At 41.5% G+C, this 24,554-nt stretch overlaps 1 protein-coding gene across 1 annotated transcript in view; it reads left to right on the top strand.

Moving 5' to 3' along the window:
• Nucleotides 1–24,554, top strand: part of Nlk (nemo like kinase) — a gene marked incomplete in the record, with an annotated part of 174,144 nt that overhangs the window by 148,493 nt on the left and 1,097 nt on the right. The window contains 6 exon segments of the mRNA XM_008821590.3: nt 1,702–1,911; nt 4,622–4,723; nt 15,388–15,474; nt 18,364–18,562; nt 19,585–19,678; nt 23,808–24,554. Coding sequence (XP_008819812.1) covers nt 1,702–1,911; nt 4,622–4,723; nt 15,388–15,474; nt 18,364–18,562; nt 19,585–19,678; nt 23,808–23,862 — 747 coding nt within the window.

Here is a 24,554-nt window from a genome sequence, read left to right as displayed (position 1 = left end):
TATAGATTTCCATAAAGATGATGTTTCAATATTAGCTCACGATACACCTCTTTAAGATAGGTCTCTTAAATCATACCTTCCTTTATAAGCCCATCCTGAAAATACTTTGGTTAAAGCCTGAAATATATGTTCAGCTGTTTTGAGTTTTGGGGTTTGGGTTTAATTGAAAACAGATTAAAGATGAGAAAAATTTCTTTTGATGCTGCTGGATATCAAACCTAGGTCATTGCCCATGATGGGCAGGTACTTTACCACTGAGCTACATCCCTAGCCTGGAGAATTTTTTTTGGGGGGGGGGTCTTTTTTGAGACAGGGTCTCCCTGTAGCCCTAGCTGTCCTGGAACTCGCTATGTAGACCAGGCTGGCCTTGAACTCACAAAGATCCACCTGCCTCTACCTCCTGAGTGCTGGGATTAAAGGCATGCACCACCATACCCGTCTTGGAGAATATTTTTAAAGAGGCATAATTTTATATAGAAACATTGGCATTTATAATTTTTCTCCCTTTTGTCCCAAATAAGACCAGATTTTTTTTTTTTTTTTTTTTTTTTTTTGTCTTTCTGAGACAGGGTCTCCCTGTAGCCCCAGCTGTCCTAGAACTCACTATGTAGACCAGGCTGGCCTTGAACTCACAGAGATCTGCCTGCCTCTGCCTCCCGAGTGCTGGGATTAAAGGTGTGTGCCACCACGCCCGGCTAAGACCAGATTTTTATATTGATAAAAGTATACTTTACCTATATCATTTAAGACTTTTTCTTTTTAATATTTATTTTTATGTGTATGTGTGTATTGCCTGCCTGTAAGCAAGTGTACCCGTGTCGTGCAATGCCCGCAGAGGTCAGAAGAGGCTGTCAGATCCCCTAGGACTGGAGTTACGGACAGTTGTTAGCTGCCACGTAGGTGCTGGGTTCGAATCCGGGTCTTCTGCAAGAACAGCCAGTGTTCTTAGCTGCTGAGCCATCTCTCCAGCCCTTAAGACTTTTTTTTTAATATTTTATTTTATTTTATGTTTATGTGTGTATTGCCTGCATGTAGGTAGGTACACCCATGTCGTGCAATGCCTGAGAAGACTGAAGAGGCTGTCAGATCCCCTGGGACTGGAGTTACGGCAGTTGTTAGCTGCCATGTGGGTGCTGGGATTCGAACCCAGGTCGTCTTCAAGAACAGTGTTCTTAACCGCTGAGCCATCTCTCCAGCCCCATTTTAAGACTTTTTAAAATATTTTTATTTTATGTGTATGAGTGTTTTGCCTGCATGTATATAAGGGCATCACATGCATGTATTGCCCATAGAGATCAGAAGAAGGCATTGGCTCCCCTGGAATTAGAGGTAAGGATGATTGTTATCCACCATGTGGGTACTGGGAACCAAACCTTGGTGCTCTGCAAGAATAGCAAGTATTCTTAACCCCTGAGCTCTCTCTAGCCCCATTAAAGCTCATGAGTCCATCAAGGTTTTGTCATGTGTATGTATGGGTATGTTTGACTTTTTGTTGTTGCTTAGGTTTTTCCATGTATAATTGTGTCTAATCTAGCTTGGCATGGTAGCACATGTCTATAATCCCAACACTTAGGAATCAGGAGTTCAAGGTCATCCTCTGGTACACGGCAAGTTTAAAACCACAGTGTTTCAGTGTCAAGACAGGGCGTCAGGAGGGAGAGATATCTACTTGATAACATTTTGATTGTCTTTTCTATTTAGATTTGTGATTTTGGATTGGCCAGAGTAGAAGAATTAGATGAATCCCGTCATATGACTCAGGAAGTTGTTACTCAGTATTATCGGGCTCCTGAAATCCTGATGGGCAGCCGTCATTACAGCAATGCTATTGACATCTGGTCTGTCGGATGTATCTTTGCAGAATTACTAGGACGAAGAATATTGTTTCAGGCACAGAGTCCCATTCAGCAGGTATGACTTCACTTTAAGGTTTTGGTTTCTCTCAGTTCTGTTATAGATCTGAAAGAAAAAACCATCACTCGCATGTCACTTATTCATTGTACTACCTGATTTGCTTCTAACAAATTCAGGTTCACTTGAAATCCTGAAAGTTATAAAATTGAAGATTACGGAGGTTGATTTTGTAATTTAGAAGCCTATTAGAGAAAGCATTGGCTTGACTGCATCCCTGCATGCACTAATGCATGGCAGCATGCTCCACTGTAAAAATTTGCATAGGTATAGTCTTCAGTTGTTAGGCTTCTGCTCCTTCTAAATGAATGGCTCTGTCTTGAAAATGTATTTGATGACTTATGTACTTATCCTTCGTGCATAGAATATAAAGTTTTAGTGTTGGTTCTTTTTTTTGGCAGGGGGGTCTTTCTGAGACAGGGTCTCCTGTAGCCACAGCTGACCTGGATTCACTATGGAGACCAGGCTGGCCTCAAACTCACAGAGATCCACCTGTTTCTGCCTCCTGAGTGCTGGGATCAAAGGCATGCACCACCATGCCTAGCTGTGATTTCGTCAAGTCTGAACATTTAGAAAAAAATCTTCTCTTTTTTATTGGGTTAAAATATTTAAATGGCACAGAACACCAGAAGATAATTAAAACGTACTTTCAAGAAACCATTTGGGAGCCAGGCATGGTGGTGCATGCCTTTAATCCCCACACTTGGGAGTCAGAGACAGGCAAATCTCTGTGAGTCCAAGCCCAGCCTGGTCTACATAGCAAGTTGCAGGCCAGCTGGGGCTACAGGGAGACCCTGTCTCTAAAAGACCAAAAACAAAAACCAAACAAACCAAAAAAAAAGAATCCTATTGGGTCACGCATGGTAGGACATCACTCAGGAGGTAGAGGTAGCTGAATCTTTGTGAGTTTGAGGCCAGTATGGTCTACATAGCAAGTTCCAGGCAAGCCAGGATTATATAGTGAGACCTTGTCTCCAAAAAGAAAAAAAAAAAAGGAAACTATTTGGAGGTAGGTGTGGTGGTGCACTCCTTTAATCCTGGCACTTGGGAGGGAGAGGCAGGATCTTTGTTCAAGGCCAGCCTGATCTACATAAGAAAGTCTAGAAAAATATACAAGCATTGTGCTTGCCAGTCTGAAAGCTACTGGAGAACTCCTGTCTGTTTATCATCAGTGTGTTTAGGGTTAGAAATCAGAATATAAAACAGAGGAAGAGTCTAGTGTATACATGAAAATAGTTACTTTCTGTGAGAAGTAAATACCCTAAGTACTGAATTGCCAGTGGACCTCATAAACGTATTCCTCATCCATAGATCTGGCTCATTTTAGATAACTTCCTAAGTGCTTCTTCAGGCAGTCATTTCCTTCCGTTAGTGTGGCTGTTAGAGACCTGAAAGTATAACCTCCATACTTTTCTCAGAAAGCTGTGTATAGAGATTTTAACTTCAAGGAAAGCCAGCTAGCTGCTCAGGGACCTCCATTATCCTGGATGGCTGTGCTGCTGATGGCTACCCCATGGTTTAGATAAGTGCAGAAAATAGTGTTCTCTAGGTATGAATTTCCCATCCTGGAAGAATCCGAATGAAATGTTATCGTTAATTAGGTTATAGAGTTAGAACAATTTCAGCACTCCAGAAAATTGGTAAGGTTGTTTGCTACCTCAAGACTTGTTTGCAGGAAAGCCATTTTATTGCTCTCTTTCATTGTGCCCAGCTAGCTAAATATGACCAAAGTAAGAGGCTACTAGAATATAGAAGGTATATATTGGTCCAAAAATTGAATGCTTAGCTTTCATTTCAGGTCTGAATGTTTTGAGTATTTATTAAATTATGTGTGCCTGATTTATACACCAGCTCCTTGATGAGCTTGGATCCATTTGAGGCATCAGAATCTATTCATTAACTGTTTGAGAAGAGCAGTCCTTAGCTACTGTCCGCAAAGATCATATATGCTGTAGTTTTAAAACACTAGGACATACAGATACAGACTCCTAAATTATTCTAGTGGTAGAACACTATGCTTGCCTAAGCATGTTATCTTTTTTTATAACGGCAGTTCCTAATAAATATCTTTCTGAGCTGGTTTTGGGGTCTTTTGGTTTGGGGTTCAGAGTTTGGTGGTGGTAGTGGTAGTTTTTTGGCACACGATCTCTCTACATAGCCCAGGCTGTCCTGAAACTCATAATATATGCCAGCTGGCCTCAAATTCTCAAACTCTGGCTCAGCCTCCTAAGTGATGTAATTGCAAGCATTCACAACCATTTTAATTTTTATTTATTTGTTTGTTTTTATTTTATGCGTATGACTGTTTTGCCTGCATGTATGTATGTAAGGGCACCCATGCATGCAATTTCTGTGGAGGCCAGAAGAAGGGGTTAGATTCCCTGGAACTAGAGTTAAAGACAGTTGTTAGCCACCATGTGGGTGCTGGGAACCAAATTCAGGTCCTCTGCAAGAGCAGCCAGTGCTTTTAGCCACTGAGCTGTCTCTCCAGCCCCATAACCACTGAGCCATCTCTCCAGCCCCATAAGCTGAATTTTCTAATAGGCCAGATAGTGAAAGACAGGGTTCTTGTCAAGGCTTGTTTGAAGGCTTATGGCTGTCTTTTTCCCTAAAAAAAATTTGGTCCTCGTTTCTGAGGCTGCAGTTTAAGTGTAATGAAAAGATATTTCCAGGTGCTTACTGTCTACCTGTACTCCATGTTCCTTTGCAGTTGGATTTGATCACAGATCTGTTGGGCACACCATCACTGGAAGCAATGAGGACGGCTTGTGAAGGCGCTAAGGCACACATACTCAGGGGTCCTCACAAACAGGTACAGAAGGGGGTGCAGTCCTCTGGCAACTATCTGTTGTGAAGGATTTCTGTTCCAAAAGAATAATATATTGGAAGTTTTTAAACAGAAATATTACTTGTAGGGTATATATGCATATATATATAGATATATATATAGAGAGAAAGATATACACACATGTACATACACCCTACAGGTAATATTTGTTATGTATATATGACCATAAATCAGAAATGCTCAAAATTTGCCAAGCCAAATAAAATAATGGTAATGCCTAGTGCCATCATGAAAAAAATGCATATTTTTGTAGCACTGGCTTTGTGGGTTCCTGGTTTATTAACATGTATGAGAAACTGGAGCTTTGACCTTAGTACATGTATGTCAAAATAACCTTTCCAAATACTGAGCCAAAATACCTTCTATCTCTTATATTAGTGAGGAATGTAAAGCTTTCTGTCACACTCTTATTACCACTAACAAAATCAGACAGAATGTATGCAGAGAGATTGCCAGATTTTGCTAATCAGTATTGCTTGCAGCCAGCCAAAATCAGTGCTGAGACAGACAAGATGGTTTTATCTACAGTCTCTTGATTTAGCAGTGTTTTCTGCAAGCACTTTCCTAATTCTCTTTAGAAAAAACAGCTTAATGATATGAAGAGTGAAACAAGGGGAATGTTCTTCTAGGAACAGGAAACTGAAGCAGAGCCAATAAGGCTTAAGCAAGTCCAGCTGAGACTAGTTTTCCTGAGCTTTGCTTTGATTTCTTTAAATCGGACATTTAAATGACGTGATTGATAGTACCAAATGCCATTCCTTCCCTCAGATTGCCAGCCAGACAATTGGTCAAGGCCTCACCTTTTTCTTGCAGTTCCCTCATACAGCTCATGCTTCTGTTTATTTTTATTTCATTTTATTTTTACTTATTTACTTTTTTTTTTTTTTTTTGGTCTTTTTTGGTCTCCCTGTAGCCCTAGCTGCCTGGATTCACTATGGAGACCAGGCTGGCCTCAAACTCTGCCTGCCTCTGCCTCCCCAGTGCTGGGATTAAAGGCATGCACCACCACGCCCAGCTTACTTATTTTTTTAAGATTTTATTTATTATTTTTATTTTATGTGTATGAGTGTTATGCCTGCATGTAAGTAAGTACACCCGTGTTGTGCAATGCCTGCAGAGGGCAGAAGAGGCTCTCAGATCCCCTGGAACTGGAGTTATGGATAGTTGTTAGCTGCCATGTGGATGCTGGGATTTGAACCTGGGTCTTCTGCAAGAACAGTCAGTGTTCTTAACCGCTGAGCCATCTCTCCAGCCCAATTTTGCTTATTTATTTTGAGACAGTCTTGCTCAGTAGCTCCAGGTGGCCTGAAACTCACTGTGTAAACAAGGCTGGCCTCACACTTGCAGCAGTCCACTGGCTTTGCTTGTATTTAAAAAGCCTCCTTATGGTTACATCATTTGGTTGCATTTTGTTCAGAACTGTAAAATAGTTTTTTTTTTATTTGTTTTTATTGGGGCTGGAGAGATGGCTCAGCGGTTAAGAACACTGACTGTTCTTGCAGAAGACCCAGGTTCAAATCCCAGCATCCACATGGCAGCTAACAACTGTCTGTAACTCCAGTTCCAGGGGATCTGACACCCTCTTCTCACCTCTGCGGGCATTGCACAACACGGGTGCACTTATCTACATGTAGGCAATACAAGCATACACAAAAAATAGAAATAATAATATAAAAAAATTAATTTTTATGTGTATGAGTATATTGCCTGCATGTATGTGAGTACACCCGTGTCGTACAGTGCTGCAGAGGTCAGAAGAGGGCTTCAGATCCCCTGGAACTGGAGTTAAGGACAGTTCGTAGCCACCATGTGGGTGCTGGGAATCGAACCTGGGTCCTCTGCAAGAGCAGTCAGTGCCCTTAACCACTGAGCCATCTCTCCAGTCCCTAAAAATGTTTTTTAATTTGTTTTTAATTGAATTTTTGTGTATTTTATACAGAATATATCAAAAAATTCTAATTGTCTTTATACCCCGATCCCCAAAGGCACGCTTCCACAGCTCTAGCCCCAGTGTCCCCAGATGTTCCCCTGTGCAAGTCCATCCACTGAGGTCTAGTCAGCCTATCTAGAGTCTCTTGTTTTAAGAAGATCAGCTCTTCCTTGCCCAGCAGTAATCAGCTGCCAATGTTTCCTCAGGGAAACGCAGTAGCTCTTGACCAAGTGGGAAGTTCAATATTATAGAAGATGTTAGGGGTCTATTATGCATTGTTTCTTGGCCAGCATCAGGAACATTAACCTAATTTGTTAGTATCTTGTAATAAATGTATCTTTGGAAATAGAATAATTTTCCTCCTTTACTGACCTCATCAGTTTAAATAACTCTGACCTGGCTGAAGATAAGCTGTAATAAAACGTGAAGATCAGACTCCCTGGTCACTGGCCTTCCCTAAAGGTTTCAGTACTAGTGATTAATCATCTGTCAGTGTTACTAAACAGCAGCCTGGAGAGCAAGGCTTCCTGAGAAGTTTCTGACCTGTGTCTAAAACAGTTCGAAAACATCTTACTGCACCAAAAGTTACTGTGTACTCCTTTGAGCATTCCTGACAACTGAGTCAGTTTTCTCCTAAAAATTTTGAATCTGGCGACTGCACTTGGTAGCACAGTCCTGTGACCCAAGCATTCAGGAAACTGAGGCAGGAAGATTATGAACTGGAAGCCAGCCCTGGGATATTTACAGAGACCCAGCCTCAAAAATAAATAATTTTTTTTTTTGGTCTTTTTGAGACAGGGTCTCCCTGTAGCCCCAGCTGTCCTGGAACTCACTATGTAGACTAGGCTGGCCTTGAACTCACAGCTATCCACCTGCCTCTCCCTCCCAAGTGCTGGGACTAAAGGTGTGCCTGGCCATAAATAAATAATTTAAAGCCTAGAACTTTCAATTAAAAAATAATGAGTAGTAAATATCACATTTTCTAAAACAGAGAGAGGAAATGGAAGCTTAAAAGTTCACTTTTATTTTTTGTTTTGTTTTGTTTTTGTTTTTGTCTTTTTGAGACAGGGTTTCCCCTGTAGCCCCAGCTGTCCTGGAACTCACTATGTAGACCAGGCTGGCCTTGAACTCACAGAGATCCACTTGCCTCAGCCTCCCAAGTGCTGGGATTAAAGGCGTGCGCCACGACGCCCAGCCACTTTCTTTTTTTAAAAAAAAAATAATTATTTTTATTTTATGTATATGAGTGTATTGCCTGCATGTATGTGAGTGCACCCGTGTGGTGCAATGCCTCAGAGGTCAGAAGAGGGCTTCGGATTCCCCTGGAACTGGAGTTAAGGACAGTTCGTAGCCGCCATGTGGGTGTTGGAAATCGAACCTGGGTCCTGTGCAAGAGCAGTCAGTGCTCTTAACCGTTGAGCCATCTCTCCAGCCCCATAAAGTTCCACTTTCCTTTAGTTAGACAAGCTAAGATGTCTAATAATATCCTTTCCTGTGTTTTCACATGAATCATCCTTTTCTCCGGTACTACCCCTTAGGGTAATACCTCTTGGAGTTCAACAGTCTGCTCACCTAAGCTAAGCTGCCTGGTGGTCTGAGAGAGGCACCATAGTGGAAGTTAGAAATAATTGGTAGGACAAAAATTAGGAGACCCTTGCTACTAACAGGCTAGTTTTACTTAACAAGTCTTACCTTTAGTTTAGAAGGAAGGCTTCTACCGGTGCTGGAAACTGTCTCCATAAGCAGGTGGATCTGCGTAATTATTTGTACCTACTGCATATATTGACTATTAATGAACCTAGAGTATTGCCTGGGTCCAGCTCTTCCCACCAGCATGGAAACTGGTTTGATCTCTATGTGCCAGGTGCTCTTTTAGCTGTTGCTGCACAGAGAGTTCACAGGCTTTAGAATCCCTTTAAGTAAGCCACCAGTCAGAGTTGCCTTTCATTTCCACGGTCCCACTCTCCCACCCCCTGATACGTGCCCACTATGCTCCTTGTTAGCCTGTTCGAAGCTGCTTCAAAGTATCCCTATTCACGTCATAACTTTTTACAAAGGTTGGAAGATAATCACACACGTTTATTTGGCATGTAGATAACTTTTTTCCAATTCATTTCTGTTCTTGTTTTGATTCTGGTTTTTAGTTCGTTCCTTTTGTTTTGTGGTTTTCCTTGTTTCTTTGTTGTTTGAGGTTTTTGTTTTGTTTGAGTTTTTTGAGACAGTCTTGCTGTGTCTTGATGCTGGCCTTACTCACATGATCCTCCTACCTTGGCCTCTCAGTGCTGGGGTCACAGGTGTATGCTGCTATTCTCATGGTATTTTCTCCACCTCAAAAATTAATTTGGACCCCAGGATGTAATGTATAGCTTACGTTGTTTTGTTCTCATAGCTGTTCCCCAAAATGCATGATGTTTAGTTGGCTCAGGGCTTTGTTTGAGGTATTCAGTCAGTTATGTTTCTCTGGACTACGGTGGTGAAGAGTGTAGGCTGTGGTGTTGGTCTCAGACTCACCACATTTCACAGCAGGTGGAATGGTGTCCCCGGAGTTGTACTATACAGTTACTGACAGTGTGTATATGAATCCTGGCCCTACCAGTCACTTTGTGACCTTGGCAAAGTACTTAACCTCTGTGAACCTCAGTTCATTCTTCTGTAAAATGGGGATTAAAGTAGTTTCTCTGGCCAGTGGATAAAGGTGCTTGCCAGCAAGCCTGGTGACCTGACTTTGATCCCCAGAACCTACATGGTAGAAGGAGAGAACTGATTCCTAAAAGTTATCCTCTCCCGTCCACACGTGCTCTGTGACACAGGCACCCCAACACACATATACATACCATACACATAAAATAATATAAATAAAATCAGTGCCCATGGACAACCCATTTTGGGGTCCTCTCTTGGCTGCAAGGAGTTGTTCCTTTATCTCTCAGTAAACTTTTTTTGCTTGCCCTTCAAAAAAGAAAAAAAAAAAGAATCTGCTTTTAATTAATGCCTTTAATCCCGGCACTTGAGAGGCAGAGGCAGGTGGATCTCTGTGAGTTAAAGGCCAGAGCTCTGGAGAGATGGCTCAGTAGTTAAGAGCATTGGCCAGTATTGCAAAGGACCAGGGTTTAGTTCCCAGCACCCACATGATGGCTAACAGCCACTATTGACTCCAGTTCCAGGGGAATCTGACACCTCTGGTCTCCAAAGGCATTGTACTACACGGGTACACTATCATGCAAGCAAAACACTCATACCCATAAAATAAAAATAAATAATTTTTTAAAAAAAGAAAGAAAGCCAGGAGTGGTGGTACATGCCTTTAATCCCAGCACTCCAGAAGCAGTGGCGGGTGGATCTCTGAGTTCGAGGCCAGCCTAGTCTCCATATGAATCCAGGTCAGCCGGGGCTACAGGGAGACCATGTCTCAAAAAGAAAATAAAAATAAAAAGAAGGAGGAAGAAGAGGAGGAAGAGGCAGAGGAGGAGGAAGAGGAATTAAAAGGCCAGGCATAGTGGCATATGCCTTAATCCCATCACTCCAGAGGCAGAGGTAGGTCAGCTTGCTTACATAGTGAGTTCCAGGTCAACTGTAGTTACGGGGAGAACCTGTCTCAAAAAATAAAAGGTGAAGATAAAGTCCAATCGGGGCTGCATCTCAAGACCATGTCAAAATTTTTTTTTGAAAGTGAGGCATGGTAGTCAGAGGGAGGTGGATGGATTTCTGTGAATTGGAGGCCAGCCTGGTCTACATAGTGAAAAATAAAAACCTATTGAAAAGCTTTAAGTGAATACTTCTCTTTAAGATAATGAACAAGGCAGAATGAGCTATATATCACATCACTAGATGCACAAAGTAAAAATGTGAGCACACAAAACAAGCCACTAACTTTTAGAAGAGTCCTGTTTATACTCAGTGTAGCTGTTTATACTAATTGAGGTCATCATAGGACAAGTTCTATCTGACTATATTTAGATATGGGATTTTTTTTTTTTTTAAAAAAATGTATGTGCCAGGCATGGTGGCGCACACCTTTAACCCAGCACGCGGGAGGCAGAGGCAGACGGATCTCTTTAAGTTCAAAGCCAGCCTGGTCTACATAGTGAGTTCCAGGACAGCTGGAGCTACAGGGAGACCCTGTTTCAGAAAGACAAATTAAATAAATAAATAAATAATGTGTGGGGTGCATAGGAGGGGTTGTGCATGTATGTGTGTGCATATATGTAGTGACCAGAAGACACCCTTAGGGATCATCCTCACAAGTGCCGTCTGCCTCATTTGAGACGGGTCTCTCATTGGCCTGAAACTCACCAATGAGTTCGCTGGCCATCGAACCTCAGGGATCCTCTATCTCCACCTCCCCAGCACTGGGATTAAAAGAGTACACCGACATGCTTGGTGTTCTGGAAGTTAAACTCGGGTCCAGCACTGTACTGACAGCCATCTTCCCAGCCCCTGAGGCATACTACTCAATTCAAGTTTGTTTTTTTAAACAGAGCTGGGCTTTACTAAAGATGTTTTAGTGCAAACTTTAAGCATGAGAGTTACAAGAAGAAGGGAAGCAAGTTTAGGGGTGAATTTTCAAAGAGTCACCTCAATCTGTTTTTTGTTTTGTTTTTTTGTTTTTGTTTTTGTTTTGAGATAGGGTCTCCCCACCTGGCCTAGAAGTCACTATGTAGACCAGATCTCCCTGCCCTCTGCCTCTTGAGTGCTGGGATTAAAGATATGCCCATCTCAATACAAGTTTTTTTGTTTGTTTGTTTATTTGGTTTTGTTTTTTTGTTTTTTTTTTTTTTTGGTCTTTTTGAGACAGAGTCTCCCTGTAGCCTTAGCCCTGAATGTGCTATGTAGACCAGGCTGGCCTTGAACTCACAGAGATCTACCTCCTGCTTCCTCCTGAGTGCTGGGATTAAAGGCGAACGCCACCATGCCTGAAAATTAAGCTTCTTTTAATTAGTTTTTATTTAAGCTTCTTTTGAGTAGCTCTTCCAAGTTAAATGAAAATTCTTTTGTTAGTAATAATTTCTAACAATAATTAGAGGTTTGCTATTAATATGTTCTGAGATTTGTCATAAATACTTATATGCTAATAACTCATAACAACAATATAATTATCACCATTACCAGCACTATTATTACCATTATTATTCCTTTTTGACCATGGAAGATGGAGGATTAGGGATTAAATAATAACATAGTTAAAGTTATAAGCCAGATCTTCAAAATTAAGTTTCTCAGCAGAAGACCCGGGTTCAAATCCCAGCACCCACATGGCAGCTAACAACTGTCCATAACTCCAGTTCCAGGGGATCTGATAGCCTCTTCTGTCCTCCGGGCATTGGACGACATGGGTGTACTTACCTACATGCAGGCAATACACGCATACACATAAAATAAGAATAATAAATAAATTTAAAAATAAATAAAGAGGCCGGGTGTGGTGTCACATGCTTTTAATCCAGCACTTGGGAGGCAGAGGCAGGCGGACCTCTTTGAGTTCAAGGCCAACCTGGTCTACATAGTGAGTTCCAGGACAGCTGGGGCTACAGGAAGACCCTGTCTCAAAAAGACCAAAAAATAATAATAATAATAAAGAGGGAGAATGGACATATGTTAATGTTGGGAGAATTGACCAAAAAAATTGCAATTCAGTTATTTAGGGCATATTTTTAAGCATTTGAATGTCCTCTTATTCACAATAATTCTAATTTAAACAAAAAAAACATTGTGTGTGAGGAAGGGAGGGAGGGACGGACAGATGGAAGGAAAGAAAACCTGGATATGGATATGGGTCAGTGGTACAACATTTGCTTTGCATGCCTAAGACCCCGAGTTTCTTAGAAACTAAACTAGTGGCCATTTTTCTGAAGAAGCATTGGCATTCAAATGTGATTATTCTAGGCTGAAATGACAGTCGTTTAGCATGTTTGTTGGGGATAGTTCTATAAAGACAGGTGAAGTGGGAGTGGGGCATATATTTAAAATTTTCAGGTAGCTTTAATAAATAAATATCTAATCTGACTTTTTCTTTTTCTTCTTTTTTTTTTTTTTTGAGACAGGGTCTCCCTGTAGCCCCAGCTGGCCTAGAACTCACTATGTAGACCAGACTGGCCTCAAACCCAGAGATCTGCTTGTCTCTACCTCCTGAGTGCTGGGATTAAAGGCATAAGCCACCACACCCAGCTTTATCCTTAGTTTAAAAAAAGAAAAGACAAGAGATCTCAAAACTTCAGTAACTTACCTAAAGGTGAAGTTAGAATCTGAACCGGCCTATACCTTCTTATAGTGCTTATTCCAGTATTCCAAACATCCCTAAACTGTAACATACCTCTACCACAAAAATAAATGAACAGTAAATTTACTTTGAGAGTGAAAAAGGAAAAACTGCATAGAGTGGGACATTTTGGTCAGTAAGAACTATCTGGAATTTGGCTGTCAACCTGCACAAATAAGTTATATTTAAAACTTCTTCCCCATTACCTACCTCCTTATTGATCAATATGGATAATTTCAGAGTTTCTGTAGACTTACTGGTTTTGTGAGACAGGGCCTTAACTCTGTAGCCTAGTCACCCATGCTGACCTGCAATTCACTATGTAGCCCAGTCTGGCCTTTAATTTTCAGCCATCCTCCTACGTCATCCTCCAGCTGCTAGGATTACAGCTATAAGCCACTGTGCCTAGCTGAGACATGTTGATGTATATAATTAGTGACAAAGGCAGAACTTGAATGCCATCGAATCTTAACTTTAGTATTCGTTGATCCTCAGGATGTCTTCGGATGAATCACCTCTTTCTGCTAAGTCTAGGGTGTCTCCTTGTTCCTGTGGGGTTGTCTTCTGTGGCTCTTGTTGGCAGGAGGCAGATGTGTCAAGTGCTTGATAGTAGTAGTTGTCACAGCAGGATTCCGAGGCTGAGGCAGGGCATGAGGGGGCCTCCAGGGTTCTGCACCCCATTTCTGGTGCTGTGAGGAGTCAGGGCAGCATGAAGCCTGCTTGTATGGCTCTTGTTGCTCTTTTCTGGCTTTCTACTGCTCAGATGATACTTTGAGTTTTTAACCTGCTGACAACCCAGGAAAGTGCAGGGTCTCCACAGGAATTACATACATAAGAGTTTGCAAGTAGGAGTTGTTTCCAAATAGAAACCAGAATGACTCTTTCCCTTCCTGCCCCTGCCCAAGGTTCTTCTCCCATTAGTAGACTATATTGATGCAGTAACAAAATGTAAAAGATGAACGGTGTCTACAAAAATCAGGCCAGAGCCTCATGACACCACCAGGTCCACATGTTGGGACAATGCCACTGAGATTTCTTCACAGACCTAGAGTGCTTATCTAATGGTAACAAAGCAGTCTGGGCACTGTATAAAATAGGAAGCCCAGAAAACTGAAAAGCTGCTCTAACCTCAGATTATTTCCTGAAAGTGAAAGATTTTGCAAATAATCCCTAAAAAACAGTGAATATAAGAAGTACTTGCAGCTAAATAAGAAAAGATCAGATTCAGGTAAAATATGGTGTGCAGCTCTCTGAACTACTTCACTTACTGAAGCATTATGAATGCCGGTATTCCTTAAGATAGGTTCCTTTGATGGAACTGGGCTTGGCTTTGTTGCTGAAACTGGTTTTTCTCAGTCTTTGGCTTGTGAGGTTTGTCTGGCTGCAGAAAGGTTATGAGTAGGAGGCAGTTCTAGACAGCATTACGAAAAGCATTTATTCCACTAAGAAGTTGGTTTCTTTTAAAAAATAAAATAAAGCCAGGCATGGTGGCACATGCCTTTAATCCCAGCACTCTGTGAGATTGAAGCCAGCCTGGTCTACATAGCAAGTTCCAGATCAGCTGGGGCTACAGGGAGATCCTCTCTCAAAAAGACCAAAAAAAAAAAAAAAAAGGTGGTAATAATGGTCATGAATTTAGAAAATTTAAAGCTTAAGGGAGAACCCACTGCCAAAGTTGGAATTGCCATTAAAAGAAAGTATCAGGCCAGCAAGATGGCTCAGTGGGTAAAAGCACTTGTCACCAAGCAAAAAATAGAAAGAGTGACAGAGTAATTGTGCCATTTACTTGTTCTGTCTCCTGACACTCTGGCAGTAACATAGAAGCCATGTGCTCTCTATGGTTTCCCAGGCCATTGAAGCCATTTCCTTGCCTCAGTGCAGAAGGGTCAGATCCGGCTACTTCTGAGGCAGTTACTAGAAGTCAGTGTTAAACAGATCAGATCAAAGAATTCTTTCTTGAAATAGTCTGTAACTTTCCGAATGTGGAGCTAGTATCTTAGCACCTTTATGGTAATGTTTCAGTAAGATACACTTCACATGCTTACTTCCATATTTGACATGTGTAACTGCATGTGTTCCGAGTTTTTAATCTCTGTTCTCCTCCTTAAGCTGTTTGGTCTTCCCTCCTTCTTGCCAAAGCTTTGACGATACTGTAGGATCCGTTTTCATTTGTTGTAATCTCTTTGCACTCTAACCTATGATCAGTCATTGTGCAACATAAAATGCAGAGCTGCAAGTCAGGGATAGTTGTTGGTTTTGAAGTATGATCAATGGGCGGTTGGAGGGGCGACAATTCCTCACCCTCTTTGAGTTTAGACATATTTGTGCCCACTGACTTTTCAAGATGGCTACTAACTTTGCTACAAATTGACTGTCTCCCATATCTCTATATATAATATATAAAGACTTATCTAAATATTTGAATTTTTATTTCTTTCACAGCCATCTCTTCCTGTACTTTACACCCTGTCTAGCCAGGCTACACATGAAGCTGTTCATCTACTTTGCAGGATGTTGGTCTTTGATCCAGTAAGTAGTGTTTATTTTTATATAATTTTAAAAGTGTTCTGAGAGAAGCATCCTGGTTTTGAATAGACTGGCACTGCAAATAATGACTGTTCAGATGACAGGCTTCAGTCCCCATTTTGGGTTCCCCGTGCTAACTCCTCACACAGAAGTTCACGTATTGATGTTTAGGCTTAAGTAAAGCTTAGGCAAAGAGAGAAGATACTACTATTCTTAAGTAACTTGGTATTTATAAAAGGGTTTGACATCAAGTTAAATCTTTGTGATTTTTGTTATTCTTTATTTGGGTTTTTGTTGTTGTTGATGTTTTGTTTGTTTATTCGTTTGTTTGTTTGTTTGCTTGTTTGTTTTTGACACATGGTCTCACTAGGTAGCTCTCACTAGCCTAGAACTCACTTGTGTCTCAGTTTCATTTCCCATTGCTCTGATGATAGACCCTGAGAAGGCAACTTAAGGGGCAAAAGGCTTATTTGGTTCACAATTCCAGGCTACATTCCATTACAGTAGGCATGTCAAGGTGACAGGAGCTTGAAGCCACTGGTCACAGGACATCCACTGTCAAGACGGCGATGAATTAATGCATGCGTGCTTGTGCCAGGCTCATTCTCTCCCATTTTATATAATCCTGGCTCTTAATCAGGGAATGGTTCCACCCACAGTAGGAGCATCTTCTCACGTCCATTGACATAATAAAGATAATCCCCAGGAGCAATGATCACGGGCCAACCTGATCTAGACAAACCCTCACTGAGATTCCCTCCCAGGAAAGTTGAAAATCAAAACTAATCATGACAGCATGGAAATATGTATCTGACCAACTAATTTAATAAGGCATAACAAAAAGTATTCTTCACCCCTGAGAGAAAATAAATGTGAACATATTGGGCACATGCAAAAGCCAATTGTTTCCTGATATCCAGCCTTTGGCTTACATTGTGTTGATAAAGTGGTGGAACAGGAGTTGAGTTGTGATGGTGATGAAAACTGAAATTACTTTTGTGGTGGATCTTAGAGTTGAAGGACCCACTAGGAATGAGAGGGAAAGTATACAACCTGTTTATAAAGAAAATAGAACAAATACAATGGAACAGTTGCAGAAGCAGGTGCAAAATTACAAAATTCAATGAAAACACAGCAAGACACATTGAGGCAAGAGTGTAGATACTTAAAAAATATAAATAGGGGGCTGTCCTGGAACTCACAGAGATCCACCTGCCTCTGCCTCCCAAGTGCTGATACTCTAGGTATATGCCAGCATGCCCAGTCACCAAGTTAAATCAAAAGAAAAAAAGTTTCTTCACTTATTTGAAAAATCACCTATTGTATTGCATATGGAAATATTTGTTCTTTGGATCAAGATTATAGCTTTTCTAAACACCTTTTCTGGACTTGACCCTTCTGGGCCTACTACAAATTGCCTCTTAAGTTCTGCTGTTTGTTCATTTATCCATCCAAAGAATTATTTATCATTCATATCTGTGCCAGTAATTATTGTCAAAGAAGATCCAAAGGAAACATTTAGAAAAGAAAGTTTACATAATAAAATTATAAAGAAGGGACTAGAGAGATAGTTCAGTGGTTAAGAGTGCTTGCTGATCTTCCAAAGGACCCAAATTTGGTTCCCAACACATGTGGGGAAGCTCATAACTGCCTGTAACTACAGATCTAGGGGATCCAACACCCTCCTCTGGCTTCCACAGGCACCCTCACACAGGTGGCATACATTTACAAATACACATACACATAAATAAAAATAAATCTTTAGGGGCTGGAGAGATGGCTCAGCGGTTAAGGGCACTGACTGCTCTTGCAGTCAGTGATTCCCAGCACCTACATGGGGTACTTGCCAAGGTAATGTAAGGAAAAGGAAAACCGAGTTTCATGAGACTAAGGTGAGGCATAGCTTTAGAAATGAGAATATTTTTATCTATTATGCACTTATTGTAGTACTTATATTTCAAGTGGGAATACAATTAAAAAATAAAAAGTTGCTTTCAGGGGCTGGAACGATGGCTCAGCAGTTAAGAACACTGACTGTTCTTGCAAAAGACCCGGGTTCGAATCCCAGTACCCATATGGCAGCTAACAGCTGTCTGGAACTCCAGTCCCAGGGGATCTGACAGCCTCTTCTGACCTCCGCAGGCATTGCATGACACAGATACACTTACCTACATGCAGACAATACACGCATACACATAAAATAAAAATAAATTAAAAAAGAAAAAAGAATACAAGGGGGCTGATGGCTCAGTGGTTAAGAGCCAGCATGGTACCATCTCCTTTAAAGGCTGACACTGGTTTAGAAAGTGTAGCCTGGAGGCTGAAGAGATGGCTCAGTGGTTAAGAGCATTTACTGCTCTTGCAGAAGACCCAGCTTGGTTCCCAGAACCCACATGGTGCTTCACAACCATCAGTAACTCCAGTTTCAGAGAATCTTATGCCCTCTTCTGGCTTCCACAGGCATTGCAGTCACATGGTGCACTTACATACATGTAGACAAAACACTCATACATACAAAATAAATAAATAATGTAGCCTGTTGTCTAAAATGTAAATTTATCCCCTCCAAAGCATTACATATTTAAATGTGATGATATTTGTCACTTTTGATACTGGAGACATCTATTTCAAGGTAGAAACTTTTCAGAATTTTAGCAGAAGGGCATTTCAAGGTGCCTTATGGAGGTATAGATAATAACAGTAGTTTGTCTTTCTAAGTCTGTACTCCCTCTCCTATCACCCACCCCTAAATTCAGTTGTCTCTCTTTACCCAGAATGTTCTATAAAGTACAAGCTGTGTAACGGAATAACTGACTTACTTGTTCAAGATTCTATATGGGCAGTCATGCTTATCTGTAGTGTTGATATGCTGGTCTCTAAATTTGATTGCAGTCAAAAAGAATATCCGCTAAGGATGCCTTAGCCCACCCCTACCTAGATGAAGGGCGACTAAGATACCACACGTGTATGTGTAAGTGTTGCTTTTCCACCTCTACGGGAAGAGTCTATACCAGTGACTTTGAGCCTGTCACCAATCCCAAATTTGATGACACTTTTGAGAAGAACCTCAGTTCTGTGCGACAGGTTAAAGGTGAGTGTCTTTTGGCATTTGGTCAGGTACGATGACTAGTGATATCTTTCATTACGTGGCTGGCAATCCAGAGTCAGGCACTGACCAAAGCTCCTCGGTATGTTTCTTGCCTGTTCTTTTTTTTCCTCTTTTTGAAGTAGGGTCTCTCTGTACCCCCAGCTGACCTGGAACTCGCTATGTAGACCAGGCTGGCCTTGAACTCACAAAGATCCACCTGCCTCTGCCTCCCAAGTGCTGGGATTAAAGGCGTGCGCCCCCATGCCAAGCAAGAAACAAAGTTTTTAAAAAGATAAAAATCAGGACTGGAGAGATGGCTCAGCAATTAAGAGCACTGACTGCTCTTGCAGAGGACCTTGATTTGATTCCCAACACCCACATAGCAGCTATGAACCATCCTTAGCTCCAGTTTCAAGGGAATCCAAAGCTCTTTTCTGACCTCCACAGCATTGCACGGCACGGGTGCACTCCCATACATGCAGACAGTACACTCATACACATAAAATAAAAACAATTAAAAATATTTTTAAAAGATAAAAATCTGCCAGGCATGGTCAACTTGGTTTACACAGTGAGTTCCAGGACACCCCTGGCTACAGGGAAACCCTGTCTCAAAAAAAAAAAAAAAAAAAAAAAAAAAAGATAAAATTCTACTAGGAAGTCATTCCTTGAGTGGTAAGGGGAATTTCAGATCATTTACTCCTGGGATAGAGGCTTTGAGGTGATCCTGGGTTCAGAATGCCATCCATGTAGAGTCTGCCAAATTTCTAGACCATTGTACTCTTTACACTGATGAAGCTTCCCCATCTGTATAATGCCACCAGTGAGGATTTTTTTTACAACCAGCTATCATTTTAGCTTCAGGAAAAAGAGCTAGATTCAGATTGATGGATGATGTGTGTGTGTGTGTGTTTATCTAAGCCAATAGGCAGCTCTGTTCAGATGCTGGCCAGAGTTAGCTGAGAATCCACTGTTTCCAGCCTATGAGTTGGCAATGAATTGTATGGTGTTTGTTTTCCTCACAGAGATTATTCACCAGTTCATTTTGGAACAGCAGAAAGGAAACAGAGTGCCTCTCTGCATCAACCCTCAGTCTGCTGCTTTTAAGAGCTTTATTAGGTAACTATATCTGTATGCAATTCTACCATTTTTGTTAGAATTAAAAGAAGGCCATTGTGATTTTGTTATTCAATATATCTCAGAAGTTCTTTTTAAAATTAAAATTGTGTGTGTGTGTGTACTTCTATGCCACAGCCCACATGCAGAGGTCAGAGGACATTGTGTGACAGTTGGTTCTCTCCTTGCACCATCTGGGTTTCAGGGATCAAAACCTAGATCATCAGGCTTGGTAGCAAGTGTCCTTACCCACTAAACCAACTCACTAGCCTTATTCCAGTTTTCTGAAATAACATAGATATTAAAAATTCAACAAATGGGGCTAGAGAGATGGTTCAGCAATTAAGAGTACTGGCTACTCTTGCAGAGGTTTTCCCAGCACCTACATAGTGGCTAACAACCATCCATAACTCCACTTGCAGGGATCTGAAACCCTCTTCTGGCCTTTACAGGCCTGGCATACATGTGGTACACTTACAGACATGCAGGCAAAACACTCATACACATAAAAATAAATTAATTCAAAAAAAGCTTCAACAAAAGCTGGGCATGATGTTAACATACCTGTAATCCCAGCACTTAAGGGAACACAAAAAGATAGGGAGTTCAAAGCCAGCCTTAGCTACATAATGAGTTAAAGACCACCTAGGCTACAGGAGACCCTGTTTTTTGTTTATTTGTTTTAAAAAGTCAAATAGAAAGTTGATGCTATAAATGTTGGCTTCAGTCAAAAGTAGATTAAAAGGGAAGCCTCCATTTTGACACTGGTGTCAGTTCACAGTGGTTGCTCTAGCAGGTCTTTCCCAGGTGACTGCTGTGGTGCCTGATCACAGGGTCTTAATGTGGTAGCATTTGGAGTTGATCATCTTGATACTCCTGTCATTCTACCCTTTTAATAATACAGCCAAGAAAGTTAGGGGCAGGATTGTTTGTTTGTGTCCTTAGTAGGCTTGTTTTTGGTTTTTTGAGATAGGTTTTCACAAGGTAGCCCAAGCTAGCTTTGGTCTCCAGATCCTCCTGCCTCAGCCTCTTAAGTACTTAGATTCCAAGCCTGCACCACCACCTGGCTTCCTCTCTGTTTATCATATATATGGACATGGGGGTGGGGGGTTGTGTTTTTTTGTTTTGTTTTCTTTGTTGTTTTGGTCTTTTTTGTGACAGGGTCTCCCTGAAGCTCCAGCTTTAACTGGAACTCACTATGTAAACCAGGCTGGCCTCAAACTCACAGAGCTCCACCTGCCTCTGCCTCCCGGGTGCTGGGATTAAAGGTATGTGCCACCACACTTCTGGTTTTATTTTTATTTTATATGTGTGAGTGTTTTACCTGTATGTATTTAAATGTACCTGGGTCATGTGATGCCCGGGGAGGCCAGAAGGAGGGCATCAGATCCTCTGGAAATGAAGTTGCAGACAGTTGTTAGCTGCCATATAGGTTCTTGGAAACCAAACCTGGATTATCTGCAAGAGCAGCCAGTGCTCTTAACTGCTGAGCCCTCTCTCCAGCCCCTGTCTCAAAAACAAAAACAAGGGCCTGGAGAGATGGCTCAGCAGTTAAGAGCACTGGCTGCTCTTTCAAATGATCCAGGTTCGGTTTCTAGCACCACCATGGTGGCTAACAGCTGCCTATAACTCCAGCTCCAAAGGATCTGATGCATGTATGTGTGTGCACCATATGTGTTCAGTGCTCATGGAGGACAGAAGAGGATACCATCTGGAGTTGGGTACTGGGGACCAGATGAACCTAGGTCCTCCACAAGAGTAGGGGTGCTCTTAACTGCTGAGCTGTCTCCAGCCCCTGGTCTCAAATTCTTCATCTTCCTGCTTTAACTTCCTAAGCACTAGGGTTACAGGCCTGTGCCATAAAACCTGGCTAAGCTGTCCTGTTTAGAGCCACAAAACATTGAGATAGGATTTGACTAGATAGCCGAAGCTAGCCTTGGTCTCCAGATCCTCCTGCCTCAGCCTCTTAAGTACTTAGATTCCAAGCCTGCACCACCACCTGGCTAAGCTGACCTGTTAGAGGAGAAGCCAAGAGAACTATGATCTACTTTGATTTTAGCAAGCTTCATTCTCTTTGTTCTTCTCTTTTTTGATATTTATTGTTTTTTATTTTATGTGTATGAGTGTATTGCTTGCATGTATGTAAGTGTACCTGTGTCATACAATAATGCCCATGGACATCAGAAGAGGGTGTCAAATCCCCCGGATCTGGAGTTATGGATGATTGTTGGCCACCGTGTGGATGCTGGGAACAAAACCCCAGTCTTCTGCGAGAGCAGCGAGTGCTTTTAACTGCTGAGCCATTTCTCTAGCTCCTGTTCTTTCCTTCTGATCATTTCTACTAACTCAGGGTCCAGGGAGGAGACAGAAACCTTACTCTAGCAATATGAATGGGGAAAATTCAGTAAGAATTGCTGACTAGATGACTAACTGTAAAGGGCATGGAAGTGGGTCCTGTGAAGTAGCAAATGCGGAAGGGCAGATACTCCATGTGAACCAATAGGAAACAAGGAGGAATTTGAACTGAGAGGGAACCTTTTTGGATGGGGCTTGCATGCTGCAGAAATGCACAGCATAAGAGTGATGAGGAACTGGGGCTGGAGAGATGGCTCAGCAGTTAAGAACACTGACTGTTCTTGAAGAAGACTTAGGTTCAAATCCTAGCACCTACATGGCAGCTAATAACTGTTCGTAACTCCAGTCCCAGGGGATCTGACAGCCTCTTCTGACCTCCCCAGGCATTGCACGACACGGGTGCACTTACCTACATGCAGGCAGTACACGCATACACATAAAATATAAATTTAAAAAAATTTTTTTGGTCTTTTTGAGACAGGGTCTCCCTGTAGCCCCAGCTGGCCTGGAACTCACTATGTAGACCAGACTGGCCTTGAACTCACAGAGATCTGCCTGCCTCTGCCGCCCGGCGTAAAAAAAAATTTTTTTTAATTTAAAAAAAAAAAAAAAAAAAGTGATGAGGAAATGAACCATGGTGTGGGCAGAACTGGGCCATCAGAGAGGGTTCCTGGGTTGCAGAGAAACTTACCAGAGAGTTTGGATGGACCTTGTGTATCCAGAAAGAAAAGGCAGGAAGGGGAGCTGCTTCCTGATGCTCCAGGCTTGCAGTGCCTTTTCAAAGCACCCTGTGTTGATGAAGGGGAACATTAAGCAGGCAGCAGAAGAGAACCACAAACGAATCTGACTCCAATTTCATGAAGCAGGACACGGGGCAGATTTGGATTTGAGAGGCCACAGTCTCCGGCCACCTGCCCTTTCTCCCTCTCCTGCTCTTTTCCTTTCCTGTATTAAAGTTGTTTGATGTTGGATCAAAATCAAGAATTGCCTATGAAACTAGTAAAATCGGTTGTCTCTCATTTCCTCCATGTTTTTTTTTTGTTTGTTTGTTTGTTTTTTTCTGTAGAAAGATGGCATTAACTTGCATTTTGACTTCTCTGTGCTTTCAAATTACTTTAATATTTTCCCCTAAGAGTCAGTGACCCAGTAATTAGGTATCCTAGCACCTTCCAGGTGCAAGTCTTTATTCTCCTGGGCCCTTGGGAAGGAAAGTGGTTACAATCCCCTTCTAATTAGCAGATCTAGACATGGGGAATAATTAATACCAGATCATACTACACCATTACACTTGCTGAAAGAATGCTGCTGAGGCCCTCAAATAGGTCCCTACTTACTGTCAACTATGTTAAGAGGCTGCTCTCAAATGGGTAATTCTTCATCCTTTAAGGTCATTTTTCTGATTATGAATGATATTACTTATAACAGCTATGATTTACATTATGAAGTAGGTTCCATGGAAAACACTTCACGTACATTATCGTAATGATCACATCATCCTGAGGTAGACAGCATGATCCTTTCCCATAGGTGCCCCACAACTAGTAAATAATATGGTATTTTCAATCCCCTTTGTTAACTGCTGTACCTTATTGCCTCACTATAGATAAGAGTCCTAAATGGATGGTTTATAACAAATTCAACTTTTGAGATGTTAAAGAAACAGAAATAAAAATTGAGAAATGGTCTTCAAGGGTTTTCTAAAAGGAGTGGTAACCAGGCGTAGGGAGTTGCCCTTTTGCTGCGGTGTTTGACTAATCTGTCTTCTGTTTTCTTCCAGTTCCACTGTTGCTCAGCCATCTGAGATGCCCCCGTCTCCTCTGGTGTGGGAGTGACAGTGGAAGACAGTGTACTACTGAAGATGTAATGTAGCTTACCACTGGAGTCTGGGATTTGCAATTCTGGAGGTTAATCATGCTTGTACTGTAATTTTACTAATGAAGTTTTAAATTAACAACCACTACTTGTATGATATGAATAATATTTAGAAATGTTACTAGACTTTTAATCTTGTAAAGTGGTTGTGCTTTTAGAAGAAAAAAATATTTTACCCAGAGTTGCACATGTTTTATGAATTTAGTGCAGCTGTTATGGCTCGCCTCAGAACAAAAGAGAATTGAACCAAATTTGGGAGTTTGGGGTTTATGTTTTGTTGTTTTCTTTTTTTTAATGAAGTGAGATTGTTCACTTGTATACACACACACACACACACACACACACACACACATATACACATAGCGGACAGTCATACATTTTGATATTTGAGCCATTCCTAAAGGTTTGGGGTTTTCTGAAACTAAAGAATCTAGAAAGCTTGCTTGCGACCAATCATGGAGCCACGTGAGCTGATCGTGGCTACACCTGGGGGAGGGGGTGGGAGGAGGGGCATGCCACCTAATGATCAAGCCCTATAATTAGCTTCTCATTAGAGCCGTGATGGTGATGTGTGCTGTCTAAAATCCAATGTTGTTGGTAGAGAGAATGAGTTTGTGACTAGGAGAGACTAAACTTCTGTTTTCCTTACCCA

This window comes from Nannospalax galili, unplaced genomic scaffold (genome assembly GCF_000622305.1).
Source record: "Nannospalax galili isolate Female #2095 unplaced genomic scaffold, S.galili_v1.0 scaffold8, whole genome shotgun sequence".
Lineage (NCBI taxonomy): Eukaryota > Metazoa > Chordata > Mammalia > Rodentia > Spalacidae > Nannospalax > Nannospalax galili.
This window is presented reverse-complemented; position numbering and strand designations above follow the sequence as displayed.